At 45.7% G+C, this 14,053-nt stretch overlaps 1 protein-coding gene across 3 annotated transcripts in view; it reads right to left on the reverse strand.

Annotated features, from left to right (window-relative positions):
• The window catches only part of TRIP12 (thyroid hormone receptor interactor 12), a 106,241-nt gene that overhangs the window by 72,357 nt on the left and 19,831 nt on the right, over positions 1-14,053 (reverse strand). For all 3 annotated transcript variants that reach the window (XM_070753336.1, XM_070753338.1, XM_070753337.1), the window contains exons 2-3: positions 10,571-10,717; positions 506-631 (exon numbers count right to left, since the gene is read on the reverse strand). In XM_070753336.1, the coding sequence (XP_070609437.1) occupies positions 506-631; positions 10,571-10,668 (224 nt within the window). In that variant the 5' untranslated portion in view covers positions 10,669-10,717. The remainder of the gene's footprint in view (positions 1-505; positions 632-10,570; positions 10,718-14,053) is intronic.

Genomic DNA, 14,053 nt, shown 5'->3' on the forward strand with positions numbered 1-14,053 from the left:
TGTTGTTCCTTTACGGAAAAAAATAATTAAACAATGTCTGTTTAATATGACTCTTAAAACTGTTTCATCTTTTTTCTTCCATGGAAGCTTTAAAAAAAACTTGCATACTTTAGCAAATAGCAGAGAAGTGCTACGTTTGCACAAGGCTAAATTAACAATTCTCCCAAATTATTTCTGAACAGAGTATAACTAACTCTAAGTTTCAACATCTACGAAATGTTTATTAAAACACCAATCCGCCATAAACAATATTTATCTATTCTCTTTCTTGCAATCTAGAACAGATTTACAACTGCACTGCTTAATATCACTCAAACAGACACCTTTAATTCTGCTGATATCAAACTTTCATCATCATGTACTTATGTTTCAAATCTAAATGTCTGAAATTGAAAGTTTTTCTGCTTACTCAAATCAGGTAAAAGTTATTTAGAAATTTCTAATAAATCAGCACCATATTCCATTGAGGTTAACATTAGTGAATTCATAAATATAAAGCTATTACCTTTTAGAAAAGTGTCCTTTGGACTGTTCGGTAGTAGTATTGGACTGCACTTTGGGTGCCTTTGATATAGATTTTCTACTTTCAGAAGGGCTACGTGCCTTATGTTTTGCCTGCCCTAAATGTGACCTGTCAGCAGAAAGTTAAAACAGAAAGCTATGAGCTATGAAAGCACTAGGACACAAACACAAACATGCATAAGGAGCAATTTACACATTGAATTTATAACACAGTTTCTCATTAAGCTGCATAACATATTTCAAGAACAGTGCTACTAGCTAAGCTTTAGATAAGGTATGAACTCCTGTATCTGAAATTATGTTTAAAATACTGTATTAGGTTTTATTTTGATGTTCTATTCTTCCCATTTTCCAATAATTTATGATAAATAAAGTTTTAGAAACAATAAGCTATTCAAGAGCGTCTATTTTCCTTTATTCTAAATATTTGCCTATTTTATTTAATTTATACTGAATTATTTTGAAAGATAATACTGAACATTTGTGTTTTCTTTCTCAATAGATTTAAACTATAGTAAATTAATGGTGAATTTGATTAAACAAATTCCACCTGAAAAAAATACACACTTGACTGATTTTAAAGAAATTTGCAAGCATCTGTTAGGCAAGGCTATGTGAAATCTAGCAAAAGAACGAAAATGTAAATAATGAAAGCAAATAGAAAAGATGGAGGTGGGGAAAGGAAGTGCTATTGTTACTTCCAGGAAACAGATATAGTTGTAACTTTGAATGATTACTAAAGGGGACAGCTGCTAACTAAGGACTACCTATATGTAGGGTGAAGGCAAGAAAGAGCATTTAATTCAATAACCTCCCCAATCATGCACTTACTTTATAACAGCTCTAACCCCAAATGCCATTTACTTTTATTCATTTAAATCAATTCCTTACCAATTCCCTTTAAAACAACATTCAAAGCAATTTAGTATTACAAATCACATATAAATCTAAACAAACACATTTATAAAGGCATTGCAAAATAAAAATAAAGCAATATGCAAAAAAACCCAGGAAATAAAGCATTAATATTTGTGCCATAGCAGCATTTGTACATTATTAAGAGGCCTGGAAGGTTAAAAAGGTATTTACCTCACTCACACACATCACACACACCCTGAAAAGATACTTAGCATACCTCAGTAGGAGAAAAATATCTCCTAAATAGGGGAGAAGAGAGTACTTTAAAAAAAAAACCCTCCTCAGGTAGCCAACACATCTCAAGGTGGAAGAGCATCTAGAACAAGTTCTTCAGAAATCGTCTTAGGATATGGTTTGAAAGAAATGTCCCTTCACATACTATAGCCCAAAGCTATTTTTAAAAACCCCATAGGTTAAATGAGTATCTGGACCTAAATGGTGTATTTGATTGTGAATGAGCTTAGTTTAAGGGAAACTATAATGGTAACTCATGGACTTGAAAATATGTAACTTCCTGTATCACGTAAAAGAGTATTTTTAAGTAATGAATATATTTTGTTTCCCTTTAATTACCGGTATATCTTAGAATTTTCATACAGAAGTCAGGTGTCCACAAATATAGTCAAGACATGACCTTGAGGGCAAATAATAAGGAAACCATATAAAACATAGAACTATTTGTAAACTGCATGACAAGGAATTTTCTTCCCAGAAACCTGTCTTCTTGCTTACTCCCAGAGATGATCTCATGTCCTCTCCTTACGCTCCTCTCCTTAGGACAGTTTTCCTTAGAACCAATTTCTAATTTGAACTTCCTCAAACATCATCTCTTCAACAATATAACAAATGGTGATATATCAACAACACAAATCTGAGTAACCACATAATAGCACTGAAGAGATACTTTTACATCTCTTTTCATTGCTGCTACATAGTGGGCAGAATTACATATACTTAAAAATTAAATTAATTGGTAGCACAACAAAAAGGAAAAAAAAACAAAATAAAAACCCCATTGTAATGCCTGGAACAACCAAAACATTATACTTGCTAACTGAAGGCAGAATTTGAAATGGTGAGTCCGTAGATTGTTGCACATGAAACTACATTAACAGTAACACAGCATGGAACCACTCCAGTTGGGGAGGAAGGGTATGGTGCATCAAAAGGCAGAATTTCATGCTAGTGTCAGAATGAAAGGAACATGGTATGGATGTGGATGTGGCCTAAGACAGTAAATAACCGAGTATTCCTTTCCTTAAAAGATAAAATATAACAAAAGTCAACAGTTTGCTTTGGAAGAGACTAAAATGGCAGTAATTACAGTAATTTATATAATCTTGAAAGGAAAAGATCTGATAGACTTCAACTCAAGCTGACAAATACTAGATGTGTTTACAATGATGTGCGATAAAGATGTTTCAAATATCCTTATTTATTTATTTATTTATTTATTTATTTATATTTTATTTATTAGATTTGTATGCCGCACTTCTCCGAAGAATTTATGTTATGATTTATATTTTTACATAGATTGTACTACAGTAAATTACTATTTAAAAAAACAGCAATCCATGAATTTAATGTAATAATTTTCCCCAAAAAATTGTTATGCTGGAAGTGGAGGAGGATCAGTGGACTTAGCACCAAGGAACAGGTGACTGTTCCTGCAGGGGATTCCCATGCACCACCCTCACCTGGCATTCCCCATCTGAAGGACTCAGGGAAAGCAGTTGGAGGATGAGAGGCCCGAGTTGACGAGTGAGCAAGAGAGGAAGCAGCAGGAAGCAGAGTTAAAGGGGTGGCGACAGGGATGTCTGCTGCCCAAGCCCTTGTGGGCTTGCTATACCTGACCGGCCTTGCACCTCCTCGCAGGCAGGAGTGCATTTCAAATTGCTATAGGCAGAGCCCAGGGGTGCTGAGCTAGTCCCGCGCTGTGTGCACACCCGCCTCTCACTTCCTCTCACTCTCTTTCTCCAGTGGGCACTCTTTTGTCAGAGAGAGAGAGAGAGGTGGGTATGTGCACACCCCAAGGGAATAGTTCAGCTGCTCTGGGCTGCCTCTGGTAGCATTTTGAAACATGCTCTTCCCTGTGAGAAGACAGTGAGGCAGGAATCGATGCTCGCCTCCTCTTTTTTCAGGAGTGTGTTTCCAACTGCCGTAGGTAGATCCCAGAGCACGCAAGCTAGTCCTGCGGGTATGTACACAACCAACTTTCACTTCCTCTTGCTCTCATGGACAAAAGAGTGCTTGCCACAAAGAGATTGGCTCCTGGCATCCTCCCCCATTTCCCCAGAAAGTAGTTGTGGGTGCTTATTTTTTGGGGGGGGGGGGTGTCTTATTTCACGCATGTACTGAAAAGCCCTGTCGGCCTTATTATCAGGACATTTTCGGGGAAACATAGAATTTACTTTCAGTGTGCATATTCTTTCTTGGTTATGAATTATGTACAACTACATAGCCATATTCTGTTCTCTACTTAGCTGATTGCTTGCTTAATTAGTACAAGTTAATTGTGTTTTTTCCTGTGTTTGGATATTATGCAGCCTATGTGTTCTTTAGGTATTTATGAATTTTATCATACTGAGTTAATATATATTTGTAGGTAATGTATACATTGCACTATAATTAAATACCATATCTATTTAGAATAATTATGAGACTAAATACATTGTTCAGTATCCTCTCCTAGACTGGCACGAGCTTCTCTAGCTGATAGAAACTTTCATCTCTTGAGTCTACAAAGACTTCCAGATATTCCATATATACTCAAGTATAAGTCGAGTTTTTCAGCACCAACAATGTGCTGAAAAATCCGACCTTGACTTATACTCAAGTCACTGACGGCGCTCGGACGCTGCAATGGCCCAAGCCCCGACAGCAGGGGTAGGCTAGACCCACCAGGGCATGGAACCGTTCTGCCGATGGAAATGGAGCTGTGCGCAGCTTCAGCTGACTGGCGGCAGTCACTTCCGTGATTACTGGTCTTAGCTCTCCTTTTTTCCCCTATTACTGCTGCGTCTGCACTCTTCACTTTTTCCTTGTTTCCTCCTTCCTGGCCTCGGTGAGCTTCCCTCCCTCCTGCCCGGTTCCCCTCCAGCCTCACGCCACCTCCCAAGGCCAGGAAGGAGGAGAGAGGGAAAACGCAAGCAGCAGCAGGGGGGAAAAGGAGAGCCCAGCCGCGCCACGCCAAAGCGGTCTATTTCCCCCTCGCGAAGCCCTCGCGAAGCCCTCGCGAAGCCCTCGCGAAGCCTGCAGCTCAGATTTGCTTTGGCTTTGTCACGGTGCAGCTCTCTTTTTTTGCTAGGCTTCCCCACCCCATCCCCGGAGGGGCCTGGGTGGGAGCAAAGTGAGGGGGATGCGTGTAACCATGAAGCCCCAGCCACCAGCTCCGGTAATTTTCTTTTGGAAGGATTCCTTGCTGCAAGAAAATTACCGGACCTGGCGGGTGGGGGCTCCAAGCAGGCAGCGATCGCAAAGGAAGGCGACTGTGTCCGTGGAGGCACCTCCTCCACCCACTCTGGAATTCCTTGCTGCAATCCCAACAGCTCAGCTTTTTAAAAAACTGAGCGGCTGGGATTGCAGCAAGGAATTTTTCCAAAAGAAAATTACCGAGCCATATCTTGCCACCATAGCCATTGTTCTACTTTAGGATAGTAGTACATTGATAACTTGTCTTACAAACCCCTTGTCATACAAACTTTTCGTGATACGAACCTGGGGTTTACGATTTGTTTGCCTTGTCTTAAGAACCATTTTCACCTTACGAACCCGAGCCGGGGGCGTGATCTCTCTTACTGCGCATGCGCACTACCGTGTGCTCTCTTACTGCAGCAGGACTGTCACTGCCAGAATTTGCTATTTGCTTGCCGCCCCGCCGAGATTTCCCGCCTCCTTTTGCTTGCACCGGCAGTCCCGAGGCGGGGAATCCTGGCCATGGCAAGGACCCGCGCTTCGCCTCAGACAAGGCTCCCTGGCTCTCCCCGTCACCCTAAAGCAGCAAAGCCCCCCCCCCCTGCCGCTTTTGTCTGGTCCTCTGCGGGGGGGACCCGTGCCTGAACCTGGAGCCCACTTGCTTGCTTCCTCTTGCTTGTTCCACCACGGCTCTTCCCCCCGTAGCGGACCAAGCAAAAGCGGCAGCAGGGGGGCCTTCGCTGTTTTAAGGCGACGGGGCAACCCAGGGAGCTTTGTCTCTTCCATGGCCGGGATTCCCCACCTCAGGACTGCCAGTGCAAGCAAAAGGAGGCGGGGAATTCCATTTGCCCCACCGGGTTTCCCTTCTGTGAGGTTTTGTTCGGATGAGCTCCGTCAAGCCCATCTCTCTCTCTCTCTCCCCCCTCCCTCTACCTCCCTCCTTCCCTCCCTCCCCCTCTCCCTTGCTCCCTGCCTCCCTCCTCCTCCTCCTCCCATATTCCACCTCCCTCCCAGCCTCCGGACCACTTCCACACACACCCGCTGCCCCAGCCTCCGCGCCGCCACCCGGCTGTCATCTTGTAAAGAAGCAAGAAGAGGAGGAGAAGCTGGACACCGGTGGTGGCGGAGGAAGGCGAATGCAGCCCAGAGGCTGGGAGGGAGACGGAATATAGGAGGAGGAGGAAGAGGAGGGAGGCAGCCTCTGTGCTTTTCTTTTGGCGGAGGAGCTAAGCGGCCGGAGACCTTAAATGTACAAAGGAATCAATGTAAAAGCGCCGCTGCACTGGCAACGTCTCCGGCCGCTAAGCTTTTCCTGTCCAGCCCGAAGCTGAAAGAAAAGCGCGGACACGGGCCGATGAAGTGGAGGTGAACAGAGTGGGGACAGAGGCGAGGCAAGGAAGTGGCGGCAATTTGTCTGTGGGAGCCCCGGTCATCCATCGCCCACCGCCCTTTCCTGCCAGAAGCCTGCGAGGGGCCAAAGCCAGGTGTCGGGAAAGGTGGAACTTCTGGCTTCAGTGTAGACAGGAGGAGCTAAGTGGCCAGAGACGTTGCCAGCCCACTGACGAGGGCAGCTGCGGCTGAACCAAGCCAGGAGCAGAAGGGTAAAACGGCCCTTCCCGGAGACCTGCAGAAAGCCAGGAGCAGGGCAGTTCAGCCCTTTCCCAGCACTAGCGGAGGAAGTCAGTGGTCTGCCAAGGGATGCCCAGTCAGCCGACAGCTACTTGTCAGCCTAAGATTTCATTGCCTGCGAAGAAGCCATGGAACAGAGCAAACGCCTTCAGGAGAGCGGCGGGCGAAGCTCTCACTCCCCGCAGGGAGCGGCCCTTATTGAATTGTTTGCTCTGTTCCGCAGCTTCTTCACAGGCAATGAAAGCTTAGGCTGACAGGTAGCTGCCGGGAAACCCCTGGGCTCCACCGAAGCCCCTGCCGCTTCCGTGAAGGCTCCATGTTGCTCAGGTCGCCGAGGTGGCAGCACGCTTGTCGCGCAGAATGAAAAGCTGGGTTCTGTCCTGCAATCCTCTCCGCGGGCACCAGCCGCCCTCCTGCCCAGCCCCGGGAATGGCGCGCTTTCCCACACATCCCGACTCCCCCAGCCTCTGCGCTTTTACATTGATTCCTTTTACATTTAAGGTCTCTGGCCGCTTAGCTCCTCCTGTCCATCCAGAAGCCGAAAGAAAGAAAAGCGCGGAGGCTGGGGGAGTCGGGGTGTGTGGAAAAGGTCCGTGGGAGAACTGGAGGGAGCTGCGGTGCCTAGACATCCGCCTGCAGCAAAACCACCCCGTGACCACCACCTTTGCCCCCAGGGGAAGGACCCTAGCCCACGCCTGTTGCTTGCTCTCCTGGGGGGGCGCAAAGACCACCTTCGCGAGCTTCCCATCCGGGTCCCTTCCACAGAGCGGTGGCCACAGCTCCCCCCAGTTCTCCCACGGACCTCTTCCACACACACCCGCCGCCCCCAGCCTCCGCACCGCCACCTCCGCTGTCATCTTGTAAAGAAGCAGGAAGAGGAGAAGCTGGACGCCGGTGGCGGCGGAAGAAGGCGAATGCAGTCCTGAGGCTGGGAGGGAGGGAGAGAGGGAAGGAGGGAGGAAGGAAAGAGAGAGGTTTCTGCTTGAAGTTACAAATAGGGGTGGCGGTGCAGCGGCTTCCCCAACCTTTCCCCAACCGCTGCTGGTCTCCTGCAAGATGACCCTAGAATCCCAGTGGGGCCTCCCAGACACAAAAAATCAGAGAAGACTCACGTACAAATGGCCCGTGCGTTTCCCTCCCTTCTCTTCCAGTCATTGCAGCCGGACAGTAACTGTTGACTTTTCGGTCAATCCACCCACAAGGCTCCCTCCGGGCAGCCTGTGCTGTCTCCCCCCCCCCCGTCTCCCCCCTTCCTCCATCCATCCCCAAATGATCCGAATGCCGGCGGTAATGAGGCAAGGGGTGAGTTTTTGGCTTGCACGCATTATTGGCTTTTCCATTGATTCCTATGGGAAACATTGTTTCGTCTTACAAACTTTTCACCTTACGAACCTCGTCCCGGAACCAATTAAATTCGTAAGACAAGGTATCAGTGTATCCTGAAAATCAGATATTCAGGATAAACACAACCACCGATTTTCCTTTCCCAATGTACCTGGCAGAAAATCATCTGCCAATTCTTATCAGAACTTTATCTAGAGCTGTGATTTGCCATCACTGATCTAGAGGGCTGGGAGATTGCCCAAGACACTGTGATAGGTTCTTCAGTTTACTGTGAAAGTTTTCCAGCCCCCAAACTGTTCAACCCAGGTACCCTTCTAGAAGTCTTGACTTTTACACTTCTATGGTTTCCTCTATCTTAATGGGAGAACATTATTTCACACTGGTCTGCATAAAAATATTTGTACATTTCCCTCCTAAAATATAGTACATTAAAATTGTTCTTTGCAGTTATTATTCTGTGTTTCATATTTGCTGTTACTGTACTCAGTTCAGTACTCAGTTCAGATATTATCAATTTGTAATACAGTGATCCCTCTATTATCGCGAGGGTTCCGTTCCCAGACCCCTCGTGATAATCGATTTTTCGCAATGTAGGGTTCCGGAAGTAAAAACACCATCTGCGCATGCGCGCCCTTTTTTCCATGGCCGCGCATGCGCAGATGGTGGAGTTTGCGTGGGCGGCGGGGGAAGACCCAGGGAAGGTTCCTTCGTCCGCCTAGCAGCTGATCTGCTCGGCAGCGCAGCACCAACAAGGAGCCGAATATCCGGGTTTCCCCGCTGCCCACGGAAAGGGGAAACCCGGATCTTCAGCTCCTCGCTGGTCCCCAATTCCGCCAACATCAGGCTCTCCACACGCCCTTTCGCCGTAACACGAGAGCCTTCCGAAAACTCTTTCCGAGCGCCTCAGAGCAGCACCCCCACCCCTCTTTGATTCCCTCAACCCGCCCGGCCCCTCGCTCCCCTTTTCCACACGCGCCACCCAAGAAACGGTTCATCCCGTCTGGGCTTCCCCCCCCTCCTCTCGCTCGCTCGCGCTCTCCCCCCCATCTGCGTGCGTATGTGCGCGCGCGCGCACCCAGGCACCTCCATCCCGGTGGGGACCGCAGCTGCGGGGCTACCCGTCGTCGACCCTCCTCCGGCAGCTTCCTCCCGAGCCCCCACACACATACGACGGAGAAAGCGGCCACTTCAGTCTTTTTCCCGGGGGGTCGTCGTCAAGCTCACCTCCAACCGAGAGAGGAGTCCGCGCTGCTCCGGCTGCCGTGTCTCCTTCTCCCTCCTCCTCCTCTTCTTCCCCGCTCTTCCATCCTCCGCCGCCGAGGTCGCCAGGAAGGGAGAAGAAGAGTCAATGAACGGCGCCAGCCGCCGCCTCGCCCAACGCAAAGCGCAAGAGCCCAGACCCGGAGGCAACCCGCTCGCTGTCCGCGGCGCTTCGAGTTTCTCCTCCCGGAGGCGCGCTCGGCGCTCGCTGCAGCGGGGGAAGACCCAGGGAAGGTTCCTTCGTCCGCTGCCCACGGAAAGGGGAAACCCGGATCTTCGGCTGCAGCGAGCGCCGAGCGCGCCTCCGGGAGGAGAAACTCGAAGCGCCGCGGACAGCGAGCGGGTTGCCTCCAGGTCTGGGCTCTCGCGCTTTGCGTTGGGCGAGGCGGCGGCTGGCGCCGTTCATTGACTCTTCTTCTCCCTTCCTGGCGACCTCGGCGGCGGAGGATGGAAGAGCGGGGAAGAAGAGGAGGAGGAGGGAGAAGGAGACACGGCAGCCGGAGCAGCGCGGACTCCTCTCTCGGTTGGAGGTGAGCTTGACGACGACCCCCCGGGAAAAAGACTGAAGTGGCCGCTTTCTCCGTCGTATGTGTGTGGGGGCTCGGGAGGAAGCTGCCGGAGGAGAGTCGACGACGGGTAGCCCCGCAGCTGCGGTCCCCACCGGGATGGAGGCGCCTGGGTGCGCGCGCGCGCACATACGCACGCGGATGGGGGGGAGAGCACGAGCGAGTGAGAGGAGGGGGGGAAGCCCAGACGGGATGAACCGTTTCTTGGGTGGCGCGTGTGGAAAAGGGGAGCGAGGGGCCGGGCGGGTTGAGGGAATCAAAGAGGGGTGGTGGTGCTGCTCTGAGGCGCTCAGAGTTTTCGGAAGGCTCTCTTTTTACGGCGAAAGGGCGTGTGGAGAGCCTGATGTTGGCGGAATTGGGGACCAGCGAGGAGCCGAAGATCCGGGTTTCCCCGCTGCCCACGGAAAGGGGAAACCCGGATCTTCGGCTCCTCGCTGCTGCTGCGCTGCCGAGCAGATCAGCTGCTAGGCGGCCGCTCGAGAGCAAGAGGGGGAGAGATAGAGAAAGAGAGAGAAGGAAAGAAAGAGATGAGAGAGGGAGGAAGAGAGTGTGAGAGAGGAAGAAGCAAGATAGAGAAAGAGAGAAAGAAAGATGAGAAAGGAAGAGAAATGAGAAAATGATTGAAGCAGAGAATGACAGGAAAGAAAGAGAAAGAGACAGAGAAGTGACTCTTGGTGATGACGTATGACGTCATCGGGTGGAAAAATCGCGATATAGCGTTTCGCGAAGAACGAGATCGCGAAACTCGAGGGATCACTGTATTATTAACTCTTTTAGTTAATGCTTAAGAGTAAGTAGGTAATTTCCTGTCATTTTAGTTAACAGTGTATTCAAAAATATCAACATTAATTAGTATATTCAAGCCCCAGTTTATTAAATTATGCTGACATTTGAAAAATTTGAAGAAATTAGCATACCTTCCTCCTACTGCGTCGTCTTGTGATTGGGCCCCGATAGTGTTCCTTTGTGAACGTCGCAGTGACCCCCCTGGACTGTTATTAGGCCGGTTGGACATTGGCACCTCTCTCCTGAAGGGACATACCCTTTCTAGACACTACCATTCACTGAAAAACAAAACAAACATTTTTATTTAATGAAAATATAGGACTTTTACCAACAAAATTGTTTGTATGTCAGTTGACACATTCTACTGTATAGCATAAACAGCATGAATAGCAAACCATGAAAGTTATAACATGTTAGTTTGCTCTTGCTAGGCTCCCATTTTATGTTAAAGGTTATTTACAAAATAGAGAATCAAGCATTATGACTGTTTCATTCAATAACTGAATTTATAGAATATTTAAATTACCTCTCAATTACCTACTAGCATTATGTATTTCATTATGAAACATAATACTATAGTTAAAAAATAGACCTCTAACAAATTTTATTTAGTTTTTAAGAATTAGGAAATGTATCTTATAGTAATAGAAAATAATGCAACTGTTTAGCTTGGGGGGGAAATAGATAATACTGATGTTTTTTAAAATGCACAAACTAAATTGATACCAAGTTAACACAATGAATAAACATCCGGAATATAAAAATATAAAATTCAAGATTAAATATCCGTATCTTGTTTTGCCTCCAATATTTAAGATACAAAAAAAGTTATACAGGATTACTATTTTATTGCAATATTATCCAATGAAAGTTGTGTCACAAAAAATGGACCAATAATCCATTTTAGTCCAATAATGGCCTATCAGAATGTATTGAAAAAAGGGAAGATGTTTCATATATAGGAAGAGCCAAATAGATATTAATCAAAAGGTAAGAATTACCAGTATTTGCTGAAATACTCCCAATATCAGATTTCAGAGAGTACAATTAAAAGATTTAATCAGCTAAGTAGATAAATTAGTACAAATTTCAAACACTCCTAAAACTTGAGTATTTAAAGAAAAAAGTGATCTCATATTTTTTCTGATTTACAAAAAAGAAAGTAAAACTGACCAAAACATTTGCAAATACCCTGCCCTTTCCACTACCAACTTGCCAATTTTTTCAAGATTTTTTTAACAATAATGTTTATGGAATTTCAAAGCAAACTTCAGACCATTGTTTATTATGTTATTTAATATTTAGACATCTGCTGCATGTGAAACACAGTCACCCAGCTCATTTTGACTATGAAAAGAAGAAATATTCTTAAATGGAATATAGACAAATAACATCATTCCAAGTGATAGTGTATGGTGACTACAAATCAAAAACCTTTTTTCCAAACTCAGGATTAAACCACTTCACCCAAAATGTTCTGATCAAGAAACCTGAAGCACCTCTCTTGTTCCAATACAAAGCTTAACAGGGATTGTGACTTTGGGCATAGGAAACAATGGGAAAGCTGCTAAACAAGTATCTTGCTTTTTTTTTTAACCTCAGAGATCTAAAGTAAATAGTTAACAGTCCAGGTTCACTGATCAAGCAAACTGCAGAAAAAAATAGCTAAAGAAATTTTTAATATATTTCTCTGAATGTTCAAGCAAATTCCAATAAGAAAAAGTGGGAAGATAGGTCCTTAATCTAGATTCTGTTACATAACATTTTTCTTAGAATTCCTAGCTTTAACAAAACAAAGGTATTTAGCTTCAAAAACATCAATCAACCAATTGGATTTTTGTGGTGATTGCTAAGCAACTCACAGTGGAATCTGCAGTGGTTAAGGAAATGCCATTAAGTGAATCCGTTGTTTACTATGGGGTGCTTTACTATGTTTACTATGGGGTGCTTTACTATGTTTACTATGGGGTGCTTTACTATGTTTACTATGGGGTGTTTTTGCTGAAACCCAGAAATAAGCACCAGTTTTCAGCAAAATCATGCACACGTGACCAGGAAATACTGTATTCAACCCTAAATGTGGGCCAGTTGCTACACTCCCAAAATGCAGTAACGTGAATGCTGGAAGGGAGAGTAGACGCCCTGAGTCCATTTGGAGAAGGGCGGACTACAAATTTAAATAAATAAATATATTAAATAAACTTCAGAACTAATTTATTTTTTTATTTATTCAATTTTTATACCGCCCTTCTCCTTAGACTCAGGGCGGCTTACAACATGTTAGCAATAGCACTTTTTAACAGCCAGCATATTGCCCCCATAATCCGGGTCCTCATTTTACCCACCTCAGAAGGATGGAAGGCTGAGTCAACCTTGAGCCAGTGATGAGATTTGAACCACTGACCTACAGATCTACAGTCAGCTTCAGTGGCCTGCAGTACAGCACTCTACCAGCTGCGCCACCCCAGCTCATTGATAAGTTCTTTTGGGGGAGTCCATTGTAATTTCATATGGATGCTTGGCAACCAATGTAAGTCAAGGAGTATCTCTACTTCCTTGCAAATAAAGTTCACCAACTCACCTACAAACCATGTAGTTACCATCTGGATTCTAAGTGCTCCATTAAAAAAAAGGTAAGTTAAAAATCAGCTATAATTTATATAGCAGACATGCACTTGAAGCCAGTCATTCTCTTCCATCTGGTCCTGGTCTTAACAGTTTACAGGTAATAAAAACTGCCTGATGGAATTTTTTTCACCCAGCACCTTTGAAAGTGAAAGTGCTGCTTGGCAGATTGATTTCACTTGCACAGAGCCAAGCAGCACTTTTGCTCTCAAAGAAGGGAGTGGGGAGCTACTTCCATAATCTAAGAGAGATTTCCTGCTTGGATTTCATGACAGCCTTTTGTAGCCAGCCTTCAGGAACCACAGGGACTCCTCTGGGCAGGCAGCTGTGGTTTGCAACCTTCTCTAATGGCGTTCTCCTTAGTTTTCTGCTGAAACCAGCAGCAAAGATTGCACATGGTGATTGCAGGGCATTTGGTAACTGACCATAAAATACCAGATGCCAACCAAATCACAATCACATGACTGCAGGGCACTACAACGACCATAGGGTCACAAGTCCATTCATTCAGTGCCATAATTTTAACTGTTTAACTGAATGGACAGTGGTGACTATAGTAAACCATACTAAACTTATTGGTATCTTGCCACAAAAGAAAATAACTGTCAGGCCTCCTGACAGAATAACAGTAATAGGGAATGGGAGGAGTGAGAGAGATAGAGAGACGTTGGAACTACAGCACATTCTTTGTGCAGAGCTATAGATCCACTGTACAAGGGAAGCTAGCATTCCTTTCCCCAGATTGGTACATGTGATGCACTTGTCGGGTTGGGAAGGAACTTTAACCTAAATCACGGAAGTGAAATTCAGTGCTGATATTATCACAGCAGAATCCAGACATGGCTCTGATAATAAATGGAACTTTCTGTGTTTACACAGCAGCGGAATTGAATTTATTTTTCCAGATGCTAGATGGTTCGCTGACAATAACAGTCAAGTGAAACTTGGATTCTTGCAAATCTACTCTGTTCTCAAATTATTCTCAAACA

Source organism: Erythrolamprus reginae, chromosome 5 (genome assembly GCF_031021105.1).
Source record: "Erythrolamprus reginae isolate rEryReg1 chromosome 5, rEryReg1.hap1, whole genome shotgun sequence".
Taxonomy (NCBI): domain Eukaryota; kingdom Metazoa; phylum Chordata; class Lepidosauria; order Squamata; family Dipsadidae; genus Erythrolamprus; species Erythrolamprus reginae.